This window comes from Taurulus bubalis (assembly GCF_910589615.1).
Source record: "Taurulus bubalis genome assembly, chromosome: 20".
NCBI classification, from domain to species: Eukaryota; Metazoa; Chordata; class Actinopteri; order Perciformes; family Cottidae; genus Taurulus; species Taurulus bubalis.
Genome location: NC_136608.1, coordinates 14,592,242 through 14,616,595, shown reverse-complemented (window position 1 = coordinate 14,616,595; position 24,354 = coordinate 14,592,242). Strand labels below are relative to the sequence as shown.

Below are 24,354 nucleotides of genomic sequence, written 5' to 3'. Positions count from 1 at the left end.
CTCTCGTGGGGCGTCCAGAGCTTTAAGATGCATCCGGTGCGGCTGTGTCCCAATTCCACACTACATGATAAGTAGCTTTGGCAAGTGAGTACAGTGAGTGTGCAGAGTGGATCAGATGTTTGAGTGGACTGTTGATGGACACTATTGTCGCACACAAAGGAAACGGATGAGCTTTTCACAGCTGCAACACAATGGATGTGTTAACTGCAGATCATAAGACAGCTGCAGGAAAATATGACCATTAATTAGTCTTTTACGTTTGTTTTTTTTAAACGTAAAAAATCTGTGAAAGTACGCTTTCCCTGTGCAGTGGTAATTCAACTTTCTGTCATACAATAATGTTTATTATTTGGAAAAACATACAAGGAAAGTGTTTATGTCAGAGGATTCATTAGTGTCCCAATGCTTACGTTCAAGTGATACCGCCCTCTAGTGGTTGTAGTGATTATGACTGGAGCAAGTCTTTTGTTTTGGGTGCCTGAACCTTAATCTTCGCCATGGCTCGTCATAAAACAGATTTGTTTTGCAACAGTTGTGGAAGGCACAGACCAAAGATGATCAGAAAACACTTTGAAACTAATGTGGTCTCTGGTGCGGGAGTGGAAGAGCAGACTCTGTATTGTAGTTTGTTGATGATTTTGGTGGATGTGTTGCAGTCGTCCAGTCGAGAGGTGATGAAGACGAGGACGAGTGTTTGAGCGGCTGAAGAGGAGAGGGTTAGATCAAAGATGACACCAAGGTTACAGACGTGTGTAGAAGCAGGAACAGAGGTGCCATCCATGCAGAGGGAGAAGTTGTGGTGCGATTTGGGGCCAACGGCGATGGGAATTTCAGATTTGTCGCTGTTGAGTTTGAGAAAGTTGGCTTGCATCCAGGTCTTTATATCTGTGATAGTGGTGATAGTGGAGTGGGTGGTGGGAGTTTGGTGGAGAAGTAGAGCTGATGTGTGTCATCAGCGTAGCAGTGGAAATGGAGACCGCGATGGTCTGATATTACCAAAAGGAGCAAGAGGATGAAGAGGAGGGGACCCAGTATCGAACCTTGGGGAACACCTTGAGAGACTGGGGCTGTGTCAGACTTTAATGTATTGCTACTAAGATACCGTATATAGCATACAGTATGTACTTTGGTATACTGTTTTTGCAGTTTTGAAGAAAAAAATCTATGGGAATGACCCTCAAATAATAAATAATAACACTAAAGAGGGCTGTGTTACATTCAGGGACAGTAAGCCATGAGAGTTAGGCTGCATCAAACGCCTGGGACATGCAAAGTTAACATTGTTAATTACAAACTAGGACTTTGGAATATAACTGCTAATTCAACTCCCCAAAGAAAAAAATGATAGTGGCTCCTCTGTTTTCTTTGTACATTGCAAGATGCCAGTCTCAGCGTTTTCTGAGACAAAAACTGATCATTTTGAGTCCCTTTTTCCACCGTGAAGACACTCCATACTGGAAAACTGCTGAGAATGAGTTTTACTGCATTGAGTCACAGCTCTGGTCTTTAACCAACTCATCTTGGATTGTAAAGTAAAAGCTCCTCCAGAATAATAACCTCCATTTCCCCTGCTAGCAATCACTAGGCTATCTGGATCATGGACCATGCATACTACTCATTATATGAATAATTTCTGTCACATTCATTGAATGTGCTGTAACTCCGTTATGTTATTCATTCTGGCCACATGACATTTATTGCTTCTGTCCATCCGGGGAGAGGGATCCTCCTCTGTTGCTCTCCCTCAGGTTTCTTCCCCTTTTTTCCCTGTGAAAGGGTTTTTACTATCTTTATTGGGGGAGTTTTTCCTGATCCGATGTGAGGTCCCGGGACAGGGGTGTCATGTGTACAGATTGTAAAGCCCTCCGAGGCAAACTTGTATTTGTGATGTTGGGCTATACAAAATAAACTGAATTGAATTAACAGAGGCACGGTTTTATTTCAGAGTGGCATCTCAATTCTAAATGAAGCCCTTCATATCAAATCTAAATCCAGAACAAGATGAAGCAAAGTAGGGCGAAAACAATACAAACTCTCAGATGGTGAGATAAAGAAATATATATATATATATATATATACAGTATATCTCCTTGATAAGAGAGGGTTACATCCATTTTCGCCTCCCTTCCTTTCTCACACACTGCAGATGCAAGATGTGTTTAATTGCCTGTTAATAAATAATTGCTGCAATAGTCAACACCACCGGCTTCCTGTCCAGCGTTCAGGGTGGACAGAGAAGGAAGGAGAGGTGGGGAGAGAGAGCGGAGGGCAAAGGAGTGATGGGAGGCTGAGGAGACGTGAGGAGGCGGGAGGGGAGTGAGTAACAGGGAACGACGGCCAGAAAGAGAGAGACAGAAGCGAATGAGAGCTCGGGAAAGTGGCTGGAGAAATAAGAGAGTGACAGAGTGAAGGGGGCAAATTAAAGAGTGAGCTGGAGGTTATAAAAGGTCAAACTGGGAGGGAAAAGACACTCAGGAGACGGGAGTAAAGTTTGAGCTGCTGTAGATAAGACATCCAATCCACACAGCTCCAAGTTGAGCATCAACATTTTTGACAACTTGTATCTAATAAAACCTCATTTATTATTGATTTCCAGACTGTGTGGTGCACGCAGAATACATTTACTGCATCTCTATCCTGAGGGATGGAGTTAAAGTACTGATTTGAGCATTTTTAGGTCAGTCGGTGACACCCTTCAGCCCGACACACACACTCTAAACGTCGTAGCCTCAATTTTCTAATTCCTCCGCCCTTCACTCTCCCGTCTCTCCTGCCCCGTCCCCTTTTTGGGGATTGAAATGCAAAAGCCACGTGATCTACCTCCAGCCCAAACCAGCACATTCTGTTACACCAACCTCGCTGATAACGAAGACGCCAGCAAGGTCACCAAGAGTTTACCCAATCTGTCTCGCCTCGCCTCCCATGATAACTTGTGTGTCTCATCAGGTTCGAGAAAACTTATCCGTGTGTTTACCTTCAGTCGGCTCAACCACCGTGACGCTGCCTTCACAGGTCTCTGTAAAAAGCAGCTGTGAGGAGTCCTCCCCGAGACCAACTCTCAGATCTCCACTGTGCTTTCCTGTGTTTTCCATTAATTCATTCTACTACTGTTGCTCCAAAAATACGTTACATTTTGAATGCGCCTGACTCACAGAAATCTTGAGATCTGCTCCCAACTCTCAGTTCTTTTAAATCAAAGCCTAATTATGTTTGCCACTGCAGTTTATTAAGTTAAACTTGGGTTTATTCATATCTCGCGCCGCACTGTAGCCGCACTGTTATCTCTAATCTAATAATGTTGATTTGTCGCATTCTATTTCAGCTCGTTTCTATCTTCTTTTTATTATGTTTCACACGTTTACAATCTGACTTGTGTCCTTTTTAAATTGCCAAATGTTCCTTGTATATATTTTCTGAACGACTTCCTGTCTTAGCACTTTAGAACTGCCTTGTTCTTGCACGGAGCTTACAGATAAACTCGCCTCGCCTCCATCGTTTCCCTTATTTTCTGTGATAAATGACTCACATGAACTCAGACACACACACAGACTCTATAAATACTACACACACACCATCTCTCACACACTGGGATGTTTTCCTCTGTGTGTGTATGTGTGTGTGTGTGGTCGCATCAGGGGCCGGGAGATGATCCAAACATCTGATAGCGCCGCGTTCCTCCGACTGTTATTAAAAACTACAGAGTAATATCTGAGCTGTCAGTCATCCCGGAGATTTAAGACTGAACCCTGTTTCCTAAGCGGCTGGATAAATCACTACCAGCTCCCCGAGCCTCAGGCGTTAGTGCCGGGCGGAGCTCACAAACCCACATGGAGGCGGCACCGAGGCCGCGGCTCGGCCTCGCCGTGACAGGTAATCACTCTAAGTCCGGATCGTTGATTTGAGAAAGTGTTCGGGGCGACAGGAAATTCAATGGGTTACACGCGAGACCCGTAGAAGAAGTGCTGCGGAAAAAAAGGTCACAATCATAAGCAAAGGGCAGAAAACGGCCCGAGTAGCTCTGGGGAAGGAAAAAAAAAAATAGCAAAAGGACGCAGGATGTTGAATCCTCGTGACAGTTTTCCCCGTCTTCGTCAATATGTGACTGATGCTGAAACCTTGGAGAGGCGGACGTTACATTAACAGGTGCAACCAGGTCAGTCAGGGGAGAGAGAGAGAGAGAGAGAGAGAGAGAGCCGGTCTGCAGATATCGAATTCACACTTTCATCCCCAGTTCAAGTATGGAGAGAGTGCATTGCCACGGCAACCTGCCACGGTAACACAGCATTCGATTGTACTGAAGTCAAGGAGTGACGGAAAGTCTCTCGCTGGCGTCATAGAAAATCCATTAGTGTGTGTGAGATACATGGAGGGACAGTGAGCGTTACATGTGAGATGTGTGTGTGTGTGTGTGTATGGGATGCATGGACGTCTGTGTGTCAGTCATACCATTTCAGTCCTGAAGCTAAATGTCATGTGTGTGTGGGTGAGTCCCTGCATGTGTGTGCGAGTCCCTGTGTGTGTGTGTGTGTGTGTGTGTGTGTGTGTGTGTGTGTGTGTGTGTGTGTGTGTGTGTGTGTGTGTGCGTGTCCCTGCATGTGTGTGTGTGCAAGTCCCTGCATGTGTGTGTGAGTCCCTGCATGTGTGTGTGAGTCCCTGCATGTGTGTGTGAGTCACTGCATGTGTGTGTGTGAGTCCCTGCATGTGTGTGTGTGAGTCCCTGCATGTGTGTGTGTGTGAGTCCCTGCGTGTGTGTGTGTGCGTGTCCTTGCGTGTGTGTGTGTGTGTGTCCCTGCATGTGTGTGAGTCCCTGCATGTGTGTGTGTGAGTCCTTGCATGTGTGAGTCCCTGCATGTGTGTGTGTGAGTCCCTGCATGTGTGTGTGTGAGTCCCTGCATGTGTGTGTGTGAGTCCCTGCATGTGTGTGTGTGCGTGTCCTTGCGTGTGTGTGTGTGTGTGTCCCTGCATGTGTGTGTGTGCAAGTCCCTGCATGTGTGTGAGTCCCTGCATGTGTGTGTGAGTCCCTGCATGTGTGTGTGAGTCTCTGCATGTGTGTGTAAGTCCCTGCATGTGTGTGTGTGAGTCCTTGCATGTGTGAGTCCCTGCATGTGTGTGTGTGAGTCCCTGCATGTGTGTGTGTGAGTCCCTGCATGCGTGTGTGTGTGAGTCCCTGCATGTGTGAGTCCCTGCGTGTGTGTGTAAGTCCCTGCATGTGTGTGTAAGTCCCTGCATGTGTGTGTAAGTCCCTGCATGTGTGTGTGTGAGTCCTTGCATGTGTGAGTCCCTGCATGTGTGTGTGTGAGTCCCTGCATGTGTGTGTGTGAGTCCCTGCATGTGTGTGTGTGTCCTTGCATATGTGTGTGTGTGTGTGTGCGTGTCCCTGCATGTGTGTGTGTGCAAGTCCCTGCATGTGTGTGTGAGTGTGAGTCCCTGCATGTGTGTGTGAGTCCCTGCATGTGTGTGTGTGTGTGAGTCCCTGCATGTGTGTGTGTGTCCTTGCATATGTGTGTGTGTGTGTGCGTGTCCCTGCATGTGTGTTTGTGCAAGTCCCTGCATGTGTGTGAGTCCCTGCATGTGTGTGTGAGTGTGAGTCCCTGCATGTGTGTGTGAGTCCCTGCATGTGTGTGTAAGTCCCTGCATGTGTGTAAGTCCCTGCATGTGTGTGTGTGTGTGTAGGTCCTTGCATGTGTGAGTCCCTGCATGTGTGTGTGAGTCCCTGCATGTGTGTGTGTGAGTCCCTGCATGTGTGTAAGTCCCTGCATGTGTGTGTGTGAGTCCTTGCATGTGTGAGTCCCTGCATGTGTGTGTCAGTCCCTGCATGTGTGTGTGTGTGTGTGTGTGAGTGAGTCCCTGCATGTGTGTGTGTGTGTGTGAGTCCCTGCATGTGTGAGTCCCTGCGAAGTGAGTCCCTGCATGTGTGTGTGTGTAAGTCCCTGCATGTGTGAGTCCCTGCATGTGTGTGTGAGTCTCTGCCTGTGTGTGAGTCTCTGCATGTGTGTGTGAGTCCCTGCATGTGTGTGTGAGTCCCTGCCTGTGTGTGTGTGTGTGAGTCCCTGCATGTGTGTGTGAGTCCCTGCATGTGTGAGTCCCTGCGTGTGTGTGTGTAAGTCCCTGAATGTGTGTGAGTCCCTGCATGTGTGTGTGTGAGTCCCTGCCTGTGTGTGTGAGTCCCTGCCTGTGTGTGTGTGTGAGTCCCTGCCTGTGTGTGTGTGTGTGTGTGTGTGTGAGTCCCTGCATGTGTGTGAGTCCCTGCCTGTGTGTGTGTGTGAGTCCCTGCCTGTGTGTGTGTGTGTGTGTGTGTGTGTGTGTGTGTGTGTGTGTGTGTGTGTGTGTGTGTGTGTGTGTGCGTGTGAGTCCCTGCATGTGTGCAACAAACTTTTCTTTGCAGCGCGTAGTCATTTTGCTCATGAGACACGAGACCCCAGAGTCATTGTCGTCGTTGTCTTGTGTGCCGCATGACAAACGGACCGCGTCACAGCAGCCCCGTGAAGCTGCTCTCTATTCTCTCCTATCTGGTCCTCTATTGTCCTCAATGTCTCTCTGCCATCGGACTGAATTGTTTGACTTTCTGTTCTGTTATTTTGAACTTCGTGAGCCTCTTTTGTGTTCAGAGCTTCCATTCATGACTCAGCATCACCTACAGCCAGACTGGCGGCTGTGTGAGTCTGTGTGTGTGTGAGGCTGTGTGTGTGATGACAATGCTGCCGTTACAATATTCATCCCGCAGTTTAGTGCGCTAGCATTAACTCATTGAATAGAAAGTGCAGCTGAGGCTGTTAGTTTAACCAATTAGCCAAATCAAATCAAACACCAAGCCTTTCCGATCTTAACCTGTCGTGTTTGCACAGTTTTGCCCGAGGTGAAACTAAATAGGTGATTCTATTGCGCAGCATGTGTGATCAAAGCTGTGCCACTCCATGAAGCTGTGGTGTTAATCAAAGCCGCGTCTCCGAGGGCGGAACAGAGCGCAGAGGACGTTTTACTACAAGGGAATGTCCGCAGGCGCAAGACTACGAAGCCACGATGTGTCACGGAGGTGTTTGCTAGTGACGTGAGGTGGACAGAATAACAGAAACACCTGACCATAGGATTCAACGCCACCAAGCATGGTCTCAAAAATGTACCGAGAATAAAATCACACATGCAAAAAGATTTTACAGGTTAAAAAAAAAAAAAAAACACACACAGCTGTGCAAGTACAGGATACAACCACCCTGAATAAACTCTCAGTCATACATAAATGAAGGGTATATTCAGGGATATTCTTGTCACGTATGTAAGAGGAGAGCAAATCCACAGACATTGCTGCTGTTTTTCGGCTTCTTGCAACATTTTAGGGGGAGATGCTACGTGCACACTTGTTTCTGTTAAGCCATAATTATAATTAAATATAGGCAATCAAAATAATAATAAAGGACAAAATCACTGGGCACTAATAGCAGGTTTATTTCATTAAGCTGTAATGCTGCACTGGCACAGACATACAATAGAAATGTCCTCACATGTGAGTGTGTGTGTGCATGTTTCCCATTAATGCTGCAAACAGAAGGCCAGTGACTGACTGATGCGGTCGCAGCCGGCTGCCAGAGCCACTGTGCGTTTGTGCAGAAGAGCGGCAAAGTTACCGGCGGAGCGTGCGATGATTCCAAAAACAAAAGGTTTTAATTAACTTTTTAAACGCTTTCAAGTAAACACGCGAGCCGGCGCGGCGTTCGCACACACACACACACACACACACACGCAGAGCCGGCTGATCGCTTTGCCATTTACGGCTCATTACCTGGAAGAGCTCATCGATCACTCGGCCTCCTTTGTGTCCATTTGCATTATGAAGAGACGATGAAGTCAGCCGACGATTGATATTATTTTTAAGTTAATTTCGAAGCAAGAGTCTATAAATTGGCTTCTATACAGGAAGCATTTTAAATGTGTAGATACGCAAGTAAGTGAGTTAGTCGTGATACCTGCTTGAAATGCTAAACACTGCTCCTGTAATCACTATGAATGGGTTAATAAAGGATACTTTCTTCTTTATTATTGAACGTGCAGCTTTAAGTGTTATCTTTAGACAAAAAACATGAGAATGAGACTAATGCTGGATGAGGAGAAGAAGCTACGAAGTCTTTTAGTGACTTAAAAGCTTGGAGCTGAGCTGCAGGTGAGTCCGTGACTGGCTTGTCGCAGAGGGCGCCGCAGAACTCACGGAGGAGAAGCGCGTCTGCAGCTGCACCGCTTTCACATTTCACTTGGCAATCGGCACCGAGGGAATATCTTCTCCAGCAATGTCCAACGTTACGTAAACCTCAGCAGCAGCAGTGATGGATCAGGTTATAAATAGGCCTCCTTTTTATCCAACTGCCCACGCAGGTGGCTGACACCTGCGTGCTCTGCTGCAGGGCCGGAGAATTATTGTATAAATGTTGGGTTGGTGTCCAAGAGCCGTTTTAGCATTGTGTTTTTTTTTTTTTTGGGAAAAGAAAATGTGAGGAATGAAAAGAAGAGAGAAACAATGGAAGGAAGGAAAGACCTTTTATGGTTAAAAAAGAAGAAGTGTTTCCTTCACTTTCTTGTCCTCGTTTCTCTCTTCAACCCCCTGAAATCTCACATTTCATTCTCTCCATTTTTCAGAATTTCGTGCATCGTCACCCCCTCCCCCATCTCCCCCTGCACCGTCTCATTCTCTCCCTCCCTCCCTCCCTCATCCACTCTCTTTTTCATTGGCATCCTTTGAATTCTGTGACTCTTTGCCTTCTGTACCCACATACATATATATACTCCCTCTCTCTCTCTCTCGCTCTCTCTCTCTCTCTAAGCCACTTGTTACCATGGCAACCCCACAATGGGCCTTATAAAGCTAATAAGTAAAGAGAGCAGGAGAAATGAGCAGAGTAGCAGAAGAAGGAGGAGAAGGAGGAGGGGGGGAAAAAGAGAAAGAAATTAAATGGAAAAATATAGGTGCTTCAGGCGAGGAGAGAAACAAACAGATACATATTACAATAAGTGCTTCATAATTAAATAGATAATATATATTAAATGCATAAATAAAAGTCTACTTTTGACCTGATTCTATTCACATCAACAGAGAAGATGAGAGGAGACAGTCTTCCCTTCAGAGCTTTTTTGTATTCTTGCAGTATTTTTGCATCAATAGTCATATTTTCCCCCAAGCAAATACTACAGGAAGTATTTGAAATGTTGCTAATAACGATATACAGATCCCAAAAGTAAGAAACAATTATAATAATGGATTTGCAAGTTTTACTGTCAGGGTGGTCACATTTCAGGCAACAATGAAGACGAAGACTTCTAAATATAAGCAGCAGCTCTACGATCAATGCCGGGTCAACCAGTTGAATGTTTCTGTGAACTCACTGGGAGGAAGATGTGTGGAGCTCTACCACTGCATGGGTATTAAAACAATATTAAAAAAACAATACTGCAATACAGATACGATTCTGAGCAGTTGGTGCCGCAATTAATATTGAAATGTCATTAATTAAAAAACCAGACGACGTCAAAGTGGCTCCTGTTAATAAACCTTTTATCTTAAATTAAATTCCGTCTGTACGCGTCAATAGAAATTAACTGAGTTGAGCTGCATGTAAAGTAATAATATTAATAATAAAGTGCTGGTAATAATGGTCACGTCTGCACTTGATGCAGGTGACGTCAAGGCTCTCGTCATAACACCCGCTGATATGAAAAGAAATAACCAGACAACCTCCAGCGCCATGAGGCGACGGTGGCTCAGTGGTTAGCATACCCGTCTTTCAATCATTGGATCGGTGGTTTGAGCCCCGACTGCGCTAGTCTGTGTCCTTGAGCAATGTGCTTTGACGAACAGCAAATTTAGCAACAAAAAAGCGAGCGAGTGCTTTCCAACAGTGAGATCAAGAAGCGCTCCTCGATCTTTGTCCTCAGAAGACGTCAGTCTGACATCAGTGAGCGGCTCAACACTCATTATGCTGTCTGAGAGGGAAGTAACACATTCCTGGTGCATAAACGCCATGGCAACGCTTCAATGAGAATAGTAGTTGTCCCATTCAGTTTTACGACTGTGCGCGCGCATGTGTGTGTGTGCACCTGTGGATTGATAATGAATGTGTTTTTCGTTCGGGGCACTACACAGATCAAAGTCTTGTTGTAGCTCTGAACTGCCCCTGGATGAAACACACACACACACACACACACGATGTAAAAATAATGATATTTTTCTAGAACTGACATGTGCATTAGGGCTGGACGATGGCCAAAAGTCTTCCCATCTTAAAAATGATATATATATATATATATATATATATATTTTATATTACCACTTTATATTTACTTATTATTATTATTATTAACTGAAATAAAATAAAATTATTGATTTTGATTAATAAAAGTAATCAAAATCAATAATAAAACAATAAAACATTGAGTCATTTGAGTTACCGGTAGTTATTATGAATCACGGCACGATATGATTCCACTGGAAAGTATGATATATTACTTTATCGAAATATCGCCCAGCTCCAGTGTGTGTTTGTGCAGATTTAAGAGGCCGCTGCTCTCATTATGAGAAAAAAACACCTCAATATTACATGGAATATTCCTTTTGGAGGAGAAACAAAACTCAGTGGGGGACGTCAATAGATGTTTCATCTGCTCTGACAGTTAAAGGGACGGCCAGCAGGACTAATTGAGCATCTTTTGCTGAGCCCAGTTTTTAAACATATCCAGGTTTGTTTTTCCCCTGAATGAAAAGTGCTCATTTGCATTCTAACTTCCAGTAAAACAGACAGACCAATATACTGGAAAATAAACTTTTTACCTCAAATAATCTTTGAGGAGTCCTATATTCCTTAAAAAATAACTGCATGTTGTTTTTAATACTAATAATAGTATGTTTTTGCTGAAAAAATAAATGTATTTTGACAAGCACTCCTACGTTCATGCCAGCTACAGTAGTCTAATTGGCCCTAGTCGCACTACGTCACGTCTAGCACTTCCCTTAACACTCAAATGCTCTTCATGGCCTGACACAAGCTAGCAAACGCCCCAGTAAGTATAATTAATAAGTCATGGTGAGCGGCCATACATTTGTCAAACCCTCGTGACTTTATTTAAAGGTCAAAAACCCCCGTGTAGAATTATTCTTGGGGCTTGCGGAGGCGTGCTGGAGGCTGAAAGCACTAAGTCGTTTGCTAAATTGACAAAGACCTCCACGTTATTCCTGGAACTAGTGTGTATTTCTGAGACAAAAATGTTGCAGCTTTCTCAGGTGTTTGCTTCTCGGCTCTGGACGCGTGACAGAAGTAGAAGTAGGATTTTCCCAGCGCTATTATACTATATAATAGTTACAAGTTATTGCGCCGCAAGTCAAAAAGGAGCAGCATTTTGCAGACATTCGTTATATTGACCTTCAGAGTGAATCTGTGCTTTATGCATTATTGATGCCATAACTGAACGGGGCTGAAATAACCCAACCACTAACAAGTCAGAATTCTACACAGATTTGTCCTTTTACTTATTTCTTACAGACACTCAAAAGAGAAAATGGCCACCGTGAGATACACAATAAAACTGTTTTTCATGGATCTTTGAATATACAGCCTGTATATCCTCGCCTTGAATGACAACAATCATGAGGTCTGATTTAATTGCTTTGCTTGGTGTCCGCGCAGCAGAGACCCGACATCAAGGCTGTTTCATATCGAGGAGGTGTGTGTGTTTCTGATCCTCCTCCACAGGGAGATGAGAGGTCGGGGTGGAGTGTCACTCGCACTTCTAGTCGCGAGAGACGGCTTCATTACCGCTCCGCCGCGGGAGTCTTACCCGTGAGCTGACAGTCGTCGTTGGAGCCCGCAGAGTCCTCCTGGTTCGGGCTGAGCGGAGGGCTGGCGGGGGGGCTGGTGCTGAAGCTGGCGTAGCCCAGGGACGAGCTCACCTCGCTGGGCTCACAGCTGTGGGTGACCGGCCTCTGGACGTCCAGGGACGAAGACAGAGAGGTGCGCTGCTTGGGCTGGAGGCAAGAAGAAGAGCAGTGAGAACAGTTTGGGAGATGAAGACTTTGATACGCTCTTTTTGTACTGCTTATATATCAACTAAACTACTATATTCTGTCTTCGTGTTCTTCGCTTTTCCCTTTAATTTAACAGATTCAAACTAATTTCCCCTCTGAAATATACCAAAGAAACCGTAAAATTGCATTACCGTGAAAAAAATGGTGTTATCTCATTTTTTTTATATTCAAATGTGATATTTCTAATTCTATCATATGATGATGAAATCTCATTATACTTGATTGCTTTTTCCTTGTCACTATTGAACTATAAAGACTGATTTATGCATGAAGTTTTTCAAATGTAATACACTCATAAATACAGACTGATTCATTCTGACATCTGGACATGTGCGTGATGTCAAAACAAATACAGACGCCAACACAGTTTATATGATGTATATAAACGTATGAAAGAGACTGAGAGAGAGAGAGAGAGAGAGAGAGAGACATATTTTGTCACAGCAAGTGAAAGAGGGAGAGGAACTGTAGACTGGCATCTGGTAAACAAATCTTACATAATGAGGCATTTGCAGCTCTTAACAACCTGCTGCTTCGCTTCACAAACAGCTCAGGCAGTCAAAGCCCTGCTTGTGTGTGTGTGTGTGTGTGTGTGTGTGTGTGTGTGTGTGTGTGTGTGTGTGAGTCAGAGATTGTCGGCAAAGGGAATCGATACGGCGGCCCTGAACGGTAAAATAACCTGCCGGCAAGTTGAGAGACTCGACAGGACGACCTTCAGGAGACCTTCCCTGTCTCACATGTCTTGAGAGAGAAAGTGACTGGGGGGCGGAACAAGAAAAGGGCATGAGGAAATAAAAGAGTTGGACAGAAAGAAAACACAGAAGACCGAAAAGTGAAGGAACAAAGCACAAGAGAAAAGGCATGCTGGTAGAATAGAGGTTGGAATTTAAAGAAGGGGATGAGAGAGGTGTTTCATGTGTGGAGAGTTGATCCAGTGGGGAATAACATAGCAGAGGCGTCCCCCAGAGACCGGGGTGGTTTAAAGGACCAGTGCATCAACCAATCAGGACCACAGCAGAGTCACAAGCTCCCAGTCCAAAATGTGTTATCCTTCATCTTTTATATCATGTTATAAATAAGAAAAAAAATGTAAAAAGCCAAATCCTCATTCGTTTTATGACCTCTTTGTTTGGCAGATGGTAAATAAACAGGCAGTCAAACACGCTAGTGTTGAAGTACAAAGAGAAGCTGGAGTGTTTTCCACTGGAAAAAAATAAATGGATTGAAACAGCAATCAGCCCGGCATGATGGAGCCGCTGTCATGTGACTCTGTGGTGCTTCAAACTGGGAGGTTGTGGCTGTGGGAATGTGTGTGTGTCGACATCTGACGCTTAATGAGTTTTAATGGCAACTTCAACTTCTTCTATTCATGCTTTAAGCCTCTATTTATCATTAACTCTGCCTTGTCTCTGCTTCTTTTCTAACAACTGAAGGTGTCTTCTCTCTGGACCCCGTGCTTATTAAGAGCTTGCACACACACACACACACACACACACACACACACACACACACACACACACACACACACACACACACACACATATATACGACAGGAAATACACACATACTGTAGCTCTGGCTGAGGCTTAGCGTTAACAATGCAAACGGACAGCAGGCTAATGAACGTGTCATGGCCGATTGGAAGGGGATTAATGAGCATACACACCGCCCCACTCATACTCACACACACACACACACACACACACACACACACACACACACAGAGCCAGGTCTTCCATGCCTGTCTAAACCACAGCAAAATACATTTCCCCCGCTGTAACAGCATCCCTGGGGCAAAACACGCCATTTAACACTTCACAAATGTGTGTTAGTCTGTGTCTGTTTGTATGTGTGTGTGTGTGTGTGTGCATGTGTATGTGTGTTGGTGCTCGAGCGCTAATGAATGACACCTCCATTAGCTAAAAAGCCTAATACCTCACCGTAGACGAGGCGAGATGTGCTTTGCAGCTTAAATGCGCTCACACACACATCGGAAAGTGTTAATTTGAGTGTAGAACCTAGAAACTGTACTAAATTATGAATAACAGGATCATCAATTATCACAACATTATCATGATTAAAAGATCAGATACGGTAGGGTTGGGAAAACAGGAGTGTTCCCTGTTGATGAATGAAAGTTGGCGAGAAACAGAATTAAACTCGACGAGCAATGCTAAAAAAAAATGGTTGATGGGACCACAGAGTGGTTATTTATTAAAAAATGTAGCTTTTCCATTAAATCTCCTAAATCCCTGGCTGACTAGTTTATTTTACCATGAGCAGGGGACTGAAGGGTAATTATCTTAATGGTTTTAATTTATATTTGCAGTTGTTGGAGCAACTTCTCCTCTGATAGCAGAAGCCCAGACTCATGTCGTTTGACTCATTGTGTTTTGACTTCTCTTCCATTATTTAGTCTTCATTTGGGCGTCTTTACAGAGAGATGTGAACACACAAAGCCAGACAACAAAAGCCTGAGAAGGGCAGAGCAGATGACATGTGCTCAAGAGAATAGAAAATAAAAGAAGTAAACATCCAAAACCCCTTTTTTTTTAACCCGAAACAAAAAACTAAAAACTATAATTCCACTGCTCAGCTCTTGGATCTGCATTCCCACGTTCTTTTGATCATTTGGGCTTTTCTTGTGTTGATCAAGCCTCTGTTTGGCCGGACTGCAGAAAGCCTCACTCAACGTGTGCGCTGTCAGTGTGTGTGTGTGTGCGCTGTTAGTGTGTGCTGTTAGTGTGTGTGCGCTGTTAGTATGTGTGCGCTGTTAGTATGTGTGTGCGCTGTTAGTGTGTGTGTGCGCTGTTGGTGTGTGTGTGCACTGTTGGTGTGTGTGTGCACTGTTGGTGTGTGTGCACTGTTGGTGTGTGTGTGCGCTGTTTGTGTGTGCGCTGTCAGTGTTCGCACTGTTAGCTTCTGCGCAGTTAGCGTGTGCACTGTTAGAGTGTGTGTGCACTGTTAGTGTGTGTGCACTGTTAGTGTGTGTGCGCTGTTAGAGTGTGTGCGCTGTTAGTGTGTGTGCGCTGTCAGTGTGTGCGCTGTTAACTTGTGTGCTGTTAACTTGTGCGCGCTGTTAACTTGTGCACTGTTAGCGTGTGTGCACTGTTAGTGTGTGTGCACTGTTAGCGTGTGTGCACTATTAGTGTGTGTGTGCGCTGTCAGCATTCATGCTGTTAGCTTGTGCACTGTTAGCGTGTGTGCGCTGTTAGACTGTGTGCGCTGTCAGTGTTCGTACTGTTAGCTTGTGCACTGTTAGCGTGTGTGCGCTGTTAGAGTGTGTGCTGTTAATGTGTGCATGTGCGATCAATTTACTTTCACGGTCATCTCATTCCTCTCATTATAGTTCACGGCCTACGGCATTCCATCTGGAAGTTGCTGGACCAACTGGGATACCTTTACGTGTGTGTGTGTGTGTGTGTGTGTGTGTGTGTGTGTGTGTGTGTGTGCCTTAGCAGACACACACACAGGTTTTCTAAATTGCACCCTCAGCTTGTTTTTGGCTCCTATTTCCACACAAAAATAATCTTCCACCACCATACCGGTCTTCCCTCCCATTATCCGCTATCACTCAACCTGGGTTCACTATTCCGTCTATTATTGTGAGCTCAATTTGAACTAGGAATTATTCAGTCTGTATTTCATCCGCTATAAATTATGAACGCTGAATCTACAGTGGCATACGATCCATAATGCAGCGCAGAGGGCAGTAAACGTTGCTTTCTTCTCGGCTCACAACTAATGAGGTGAATGAACTTCATGATTTATTGAGATCATCAAAATGCTACAGACAAATCCTTTTTAACGCAGGTGGCAAATACCAGGAAATAGCTGGGATTTGCAACTCCCAGTGGAGAGCTTTCAGCATTAGCTTGAGTCAGCAGTAATTAGCTGTGTATGACCCCACGTCTCTCCTCTGGGGCCACCGGCTTCCTGCTGGCTGGGAAAGCTCACACACACACACACACACACACACACACACACACACACACACACACACACACACACACACACACACACACACACACACACACACACACACAAAACACACACACACAAACACACCCCCACACACACAAAAAGTATCGCAGTTGTTCCAGCAACTTCCAGATGGAAGCCGTGAACTATAATGAGAGGAATGAGCTGACCGTGAAGGTAAATGGATCTTTTGGTCCTCTTTTCCTCCCGCTACCCGCCTTTCTCGCCATCCCTCTGGAAACATGACTACTGCTTGTTTATTGATTGTGTGTATGAAGGTGTGTGTGTGCAGTTGCACATGTGTGGTCTTTGCACAGCCCACAGTTACAGCATGGACACTAACAAAGAGGCGGCACGTGCTCACAGAAGTGCGCAGTGCACACACGTCCATGTGATTACGCACAGATCTGAGCAAATATCCCGGAAGATTAACCGACTGGAGCAACAGTGACAGTGCGGGATCATCAGGCGCCGGCGTGTGTGTGCAGCACAAACACAACGCCAACAGCTCCGTGATGGATGAGTGTGAACAGATTAATGAGCTGTAAATGTGAAAGTGATTACTGATCATCTCTGTACTCCCGATGCGTTCAGGGAAGCTGGTTTAAAACAAGACCGGTTCCTCAAATGGAAATAATTGGCGTCTAAGAGCAATACAGCTCGATGCATTTTCCATGTTTTCCCTCATAAAGGATATAATACTAATATTCATTATGAATCTAATGATTTTTTGGGGGATAAAATGTCAGATACATATGAAAATGTCAATCAAAGGTTGTTTATTTGCAAAAGACAAAGATATTCATTTCTAAATGATACAATATAGAGGGAAAAGTAGCTCACAGTAGACACCGCAACCAGAGGATGTTTGGCATTTTTGCCTGATAAATAAAAGATAATTATCCAAATTGTTTTGTCACACAACTACGGTATTAATCAACTATTTGTTTCAGCATTAGTTAAAATACAGTACTTGTTTGGTACTCTTATTTTGAGGGGAAACAGTTAAGAAAATGGCAATGTTTTGGTTGCAGATGTTTAACTTTCTTAACCAGCTGCTTGTTTACTTTTTGTAGAAGATATGCGTCGGTCAAAACAAACTCTAGTACATTGATCCCTCTTTGTGTGTCTTGCTCAAGAGCACTCTGACCTCCGTCATGTGGGGAGTTGAGAGAATAAGTCACACAGTTTGTTCAAGAAGATGCTCCAGAGGGGCTTTGAACCAACAAACTGGTGGAGAGCCTGCTCCGTAAAGCTCGTATACACTGTCCTACGTGACAGCTGTGTGTGTGTGTGTGTGTGTGTGTGTGTGTGTGTGTGTGTGTGTGTGTGTGTGTGTGTGTGTGTGTGTGTGTGTGTGTGGTGAGGAGAGCTATCTGCTATACCAGATTGCCCCTGTTTCCATTTATGTATATATACATATGTAGCAATGTGTTCATGTGTAGATCTGAATGTGTGCGATGTAAACCAAACCTCAGATCTACATTCATGCAATGTGTGTGTGGGTGTGTGGGCCCGCAGCAACTTCTGGAACACACACACACACACACACACACACACACACACACACACACACACACACACACACACACACACACACACACACACACAGTAATGCATTCCTCTGATTCTAACCTTAAAGTGTTCAGCAGTGGTACTCCGATGTTTTACCTAAGTAAAATAGTAATACTAGTAGTAATAATCTTTGCTTATATAGTCCCAGGAAATACACAATGAACCCCTGTCTGAGCAAGAAGTTGTTATTTTTGTGGAAGATGTTTTGAAGAGAGGTGTTGATAGAAATTTGAAGGTTGGAATTATTTTGTCCATGATATCTAGAAAATAAATATTAGAAATCAGTCCTCACAAGTACAAAAGAGCTTGTGCACAATGGAGCGTGTGTGTGTGTGTGTGTGTGTGTGTGTGTGTGTGTGTGTGTGTGTGTGTGTGTGTTAATGTGACCATGTGATTGTCTGAGATACCGGCTTCAGCCTTTTTGCACGAAACACGAGTTCTATCATGTGTTGCCTGTAAGTTGGAATTTCTCGTAGGCAAGTAATGGCTGTTATAACTCACTGCGAACACACACACACACACACACACACACACACACACACACACACACACACACACACACACAGAGCCGGTGGGTATGAAGCCGACAACCCCATGACGCCGGGTGCATCCCTGTCCTTCTTGCTCTCCCTCTCTCTGCCTCTTTTGATCCGTGTAATCGTTCCCTCTTTCTCTCCTTTCGCGTCCCATCTGCCCCGTGACTGTGATCAAAGCTTGGTGGAGATCCGACGTGTCCGGCTGACAAGTTTGAAGACAAGAAGCTGGCGACGAATACATATAAAAACAACCCCAAACATTAAGCCCATGCATCAGTCAGCATAGTGTGCTCTCTTCAGGCTTTTCCAAAGCGACCACATGTGTTTATTCATCGGCGACCGGCTTGTGGTCGATTAGCTGCGTAATTACATTCAGACACGGATATAAAGAGCTAATTTACTCAGAAAAGTTTAATTATTTTATATTTACAGCAACGGCCTTGGGGAGCCTCGTCGGAGAAGTTAGTCACACATCAGTCTTCAAAGATGATTTAGCTTATATTCAAAGAGGATGATGACACATGAGTCGACTTATAAGACTCGTCTTTTCAAGAAAAGTGTCTGGATTTGCAAACGATAAAAGAGTCAAATTAAACTCTGTGACATTTTTCCACATACACGCATCTCTAAGCTAGTTTCCAGATCTAAAATTGGCGATTTGGGGGAATACTGACGCTACAAAAACATTCAACACGATCAAACTACATATCAGTAGATTGTGGGATTGTTTGGCAAAGTTTTTAAAATCATTTTTCTGTCTCTCATTAAGCCAAGTTTAGATAAATTCAAATAAATATTCAAGATGTATGTTCAATTAGATTCACCATGACATCCTCCCTCTGGTAAAATGACATGAAAGTAGAAAAATGACTTGAGACCCTCCAAGCTACATTATTTTATGTTGTATTACAATGATAGCTAACGGAAATAATACAAACGAGTATTAAATAGAGAAATTAAATGAATATAAAATGAGTTCTGTACGCATTGCTGCAGTTCTTGGATATTTCAATATCTTGGTCCCAAAAGAAAATGAAACGTATTACTCCATGTGGTCCAAGGCTACCCATCTATTTCTAGATATGATTTAATATAGAGTTACATAACTGTTTGCAAGATGGCAGCGAACCGTCTGATCAAATCATCCCGACGCTGCAGCTCCATGTTTACAAACTACAGGGAAATGTAACCCTTACTTTTGCCGCATTAATATTCTAAAAGTGACAACAGGAAGGACGATACCGCCACCAGACTCTTCTATACATGCAGCAACAGTCGTGTGTGTGTGTGTGTGTGTGTGTGTGTGTGTGTGTGTGTGTGTGTGTGTATATAAAATGGTGAAATAGCCGACGGGAGAACTTAAGTGAAGATTAAATTAATTCGGGAGGATTAATTAGATGCTATAAATTTGAACTCTGGTGCTCCTTGACTATGTGCGCTTCAAGCTGGGCTCGGCATGTGATCGCCTCACACACATTCACACACATTAGTTGGTGAACATGCCACAGAGAGACCCAGGATGAGGGACACACACACACACACACACACACACACGTTGAGGTGAGGTGAGAAAGAGGACGGGTGATGTTGTGAGGTTTCCGTTCAGCCTCATTATGAGCACAACAGCTTCTTATGTTCTCCATTAAAAGTTAAATACGTGGAAAACAAGCGTCTTCATTTTGAATAAGAAACACTTCAGGAAAGGAAATTCTTCTCAAATTCTAAAACGTTATGATTCATCACTAGAATAAACAAGAAGTTCTGGAGGATGTGATCCAGTGTTGACTCAGAAAACAACCGACGTATTAATTATTATTGTTATTAAGGTGCAACACATTGGCGCTGAGCTCTCGTGTCTGATACCGTCTTCGTGCTGACAGAGGGGGGGAAGCGCTGAATTAATCTCAGGTTGATTGAATAATGTTGCATTTGAATTTCCGAACATTGATTGGAAGTTATTCCTGATCCGTGACACATTAAGAATCTATTTTGTTGTTGTTGTTGTTGTACAAGTACGCCACCAAAGGAACACAGACAATGAGGTTTCCTGAGCGTTACAACACACTTCAGAATAAAGGCGAGGTTGTCTCCTTCGGATATGATGACACTGAAGCATGAATTGCATATTTCTTCCCCGCTGGTTGTACATTTTATTTATACTTTAAACTCCACGTAATCAATGTCAACGACTAAACAATCCATTATACGGTGAAGACGATGACTACTCTGCTGATGCACCTGTTCGGACGGTGAAGAAAAATGTATCAATGTAAGACCCTCTATGGTTCTAGAATGTATTCACAAAATACTACATTACTCACGGTTGTCCGCTAATAATATAACATTTCCACACTTGTGTTTAGTGTCTGCAATGCCAAACACATTTGGCAGCTCAGAGTTGAGCTTGACTTAAGTAAAGTAAAAGTGTGACTACAAATATTGATAAACAATCAGTTCCTATGTTTGAAATGGGAACACAAATGGGAAAAGTCTGTGTTTCTAAGAGGAGATGACTGTCATGATGTTGGTTTGTTTGGTGTCCTCTTTTATTGTGAAGTGTCTTGTGTGTCCTCTGTGTTCCTGCACTTCCTGCCCCTGTGATTGTCTGTCTGCCTTGTCCCTGATTGTGAGTTCCCTTCACCTGTGCTGCTCTGATTGGTTCCACCTGTGCCTCGTTACCTTCCTCTTGTATTTAAACCCTGTTTGTCGGCTTGTTCTGGTTTTTCCCGTCTGTTATATGTCCCGTAAGTTGTCCTGGCATATGCCTGGTTTTGTCTGTTCGTTCTCCTGGTTTCTGCTTCCTGTTTTTGTGCGTTTGTTCCTCGGCCTGTGTGAAGCCTGACTTGACTTTTTGTTTATGGATTAAATTTACTTTTGAACTGTTGCTTCGGCGTTTGGGTCCTCTCCCTTAAACCACCACCTGACCATGACCGAGTCCAACAATCACATTTTTCAATAAGCGTCCTGCTGCAGACCTCCATGTTTCAAAGATACAACTGTGTGTGTGGGGGTGTGTGTGTGTGTTACTTGTAGGTGGATACTGTGATATCCAATAATGCATCAGGTGCCTCTGCAACACATTCATTAATGTGAGTGTGTGTGTGTGTGTGCGCGCTCACCTGTGGGCGGATGACTCTCTCAATGTTCTTCAGGGCGGTGTCGGGGGACGGCGGAGAGCAGTCTGGAGTGGGTCCCGTCGAACAGTTGCCGTGGTTACCGTGCTCCCCCTCACTCACAGATGCATGGGACGGGTGACCTTGGAGGAGAGAGAGAGAGAGATTTTTTATATTTTATATTGTGTATGATTTTGTACACCAGACACGGCGCTGTCGGGGCTTTCTGCTCATGCCGGGACCGAAACGCTCGCCACTTATCTCTTTCAACATGGTCAATATGTCGTATTCGGTGACAATGGCAGAGAGACGGGCATCTCAAAGTAGCTGGAAACCTGTTTTCTGAGTTCTCTGCTCTGTCCTCCGTTAGAATTATCTTTTTTTTTTTTTACTTTTCCCTGTCGCTTTAGTTGTGAAGGGAGAAGATTTATTTAGGCTTCCTGTGGCGCCGCACCAGCCAACACACTTGTATGTTTAAACCGGCACAAAGAGGAGCGCTTTCCTGCAATCTCGGGGAAAAGCGAGGAATGAAAAGGGGGTTCGGCTCAACACCTGATGTGTCGCCCACCTCACATTCACAGAGATGTGCTCGGTGAGCGCCGATTTCATGAATTGACGAGCGTCTGCAGGAACGATGTCGGTCTCGAGCTTCAGAACTGAGCATCGCAGATAATTTCCCCGGCGGCGCATGATCATTTAAAAGAGGGCAGGAAGAAAAAAAAAACACAAGAAGAAGAAACAAAAGGAGAGGGAAGTGCTGAAGAAGGCCGAATTGAATTTCAGAGGGATAGGAAGCATTTGTTTTCATCAACTGGAGGACACACAAAACACAGACCAGCACACCTTTCCTGACATACTGTGGTCAGAGTTGCACACACACACACACACACACACACACACACACACACACACACACACACACACACACACACACACACACACACACACACACACACACACACACACACACACACACACACACACCAGAGGCTTTCTGTCAGCTGCCAACTGCCTCTCAGACGGCCAAATATCATCCAATTACGGTGAGACCAGCCAGGACTTTTAACACACACACACAGGATGACATCACTACCAGTAACAGCAGATTCATATACTTATTGAAGAGGGGAGTGTTGCTTAACAGAAACAGTATATGAATGACCCATTATCACATTTCCTGGTTCTGGTTGTTTTCACTGTGAATGTAGTTGAAGGTGTGATTTCTCACAACTCCCACAAATCTTCTTCACCTCATCAGAAAGAACAAAGCCACACGGGGGGAAACGTTTGAGGTGGTTCACGATGTTTACACATTCACATTCAGCTACAGGATCTTTAGCATGAAAATGTGCATTTATTTCCCCATAAAACCCCAAACTGAGCTTTCTAATAATCTTCAAATTCCCCGAAACAAACATCGAAGACACTCGAGTCGCGCTTCGCTGACACGACTCTTTTAATGACTTTTTTTTGATCATCTGCTCATTTGTTGCTGTTGGATCATTACGTCTGAAGTACGAAAGAGATGACTGGGAAATGAAAGAGCTGCTGCTTTGTTGCTACTCTCTCATCTGTTGCTCGTGTCGAGGACTTCACAGCCTCGGCTCTTTCCAAGGAACCAAGGTCGCGTTGCCCTCTGGGACGCCGCATCGGGACAGCGGGCTTTGAGGTGTGTGTATGGAACGTCGATCAAACGATCAATGAACATTCCCAGCTGTTTCATTACATTTTTAGCTTGGAAATGTGACACTTTTATCTTTGATTAGAGCTTTTGAAGCACTTGAATATTTCAATATCGTCAGATTTGGTGCAAAGGACATTGAAGGATACCTGAGATATGAGATGTGACGAATCTTCAATAAAGTGAATGAAATACAATAAACTAATTCATGCAGAAAATAACTGCAGCAAGAGGGGCATTCAGAACGCATGAGCAATACAAGGAGAGAGAAGACGAAGGCTGGCCAAGAAGAACATTTAAAGAGACAGCAAACAGTCCAGAAACAACCTTTTGAATTGCTAAAAATGAGCCCGACAAAACTTAATTAAATCCTCTTAGTTCCTCTGGTAGAATACGTCCCTTTTCTCTGATACAATAACGTCATCCCTTTAAAGTCATGCAGCTGAATCACGAAGGTGCTGAAACACTAAAAAGTGTCTGCTCCCGCGTCAGTTTGCCACCATCTTCCATCATATGTTTATTTTGAATTTCTGGCTGCAGACACACACACACACACACACACACACACACACAACCTTCAGGGAAAGTGACACAGCTTCACAGCACATGTATTCGTCTTCATGTGCATGCTTCTGCAAACACAGACAGAGGTCCACAGATTTGACTTGGGGTTGTGCAAGAACATACAGTTGCAGACAGACACACACACACACACTCACGCACAAATAGACACACATCATAAAGAGCAGCCTGGAGTGATTGAATGTGGGCGTAAATAGATAAAACAAAAACAGGGGAAAAAATGAGATGAAGGAAGGATGCGATGGAGAGGAGGGAATATAGAGAGAGAGATTGAGGTTTTGTCCTATTGAGTAAATAAGCCTGTCGACACCGAGGCTTTGATGATGGATGTGAAATGTGTGTGTGTGTGTGTGTGTGTGACGGCGCTTCCTTCAGATCTGCCGTGAGCTCACTCCTGGGAAACGCTCTCCTCGCCGAGGGAGGAGGTTTCTGTGGATAAGAATGCGCATAAAGGTGCATACAAACATCACGTGTATGAGCGTATAGATGGGATGAACCCAAACTGTTCACATCCATATGTTCCGGTTCATGAGTGTTTTCTGTATAGAGAGAGAAATGTGAAACTTTGAAACGCTTTAACGGGTTTCAGATCATCTCTGCGTGCCAAGCGTGCATAGTACAGTATGTGCATAGTACAGCATGTGCATAGTACAGCATGTGCATAGTACAGCATGTGCATAGTACAGTATGTGCATAGTACAGCATGTGCATAGTACAGTATGTGCGCCTGGTACAATGTCTGATGCAGAGATGGAGACAAACGTATCTCTGTGTACATCGGAGAGCCGCTGCACAGCTGGTTAATGCAGGAATGCAGCAGTGTGC

The 24,354-nt window shown here is 44.3% G+C and overlaps 1 protein-coding gene across 3 annotated transcripts in view; it reads right to left on the bottom strand.

Moving 5' to 3' along the window:
* The window catches only part of anks1b (ankyrin repeat and sterile alpha motif domain containing 1B), a gene marked incomplete at its 5' end in the record, with an annotated part of 183,893 nt that overhangs the window by 59,024 nt on the left and 100,515 nt on the right, over nt 1–24,354 (bottom strand). For all 3 annotated transcript variants that reach the window (XM_079236213.1, XM_079236212.1, XM_079236214.1), the window contains 2 exons: nt 11,815–12,001; nt 21,273–21,409. In XM_079236213.1, coding sequence (XP_079092339.1) covers nt 11,815–12,001; nt 21,273–21,409 — 324 coding nt within the window. The remainder of the gene's footprint in view (nt 1–11,814; nt 12,002–21,272; nt 21,410–24,354) is intronic.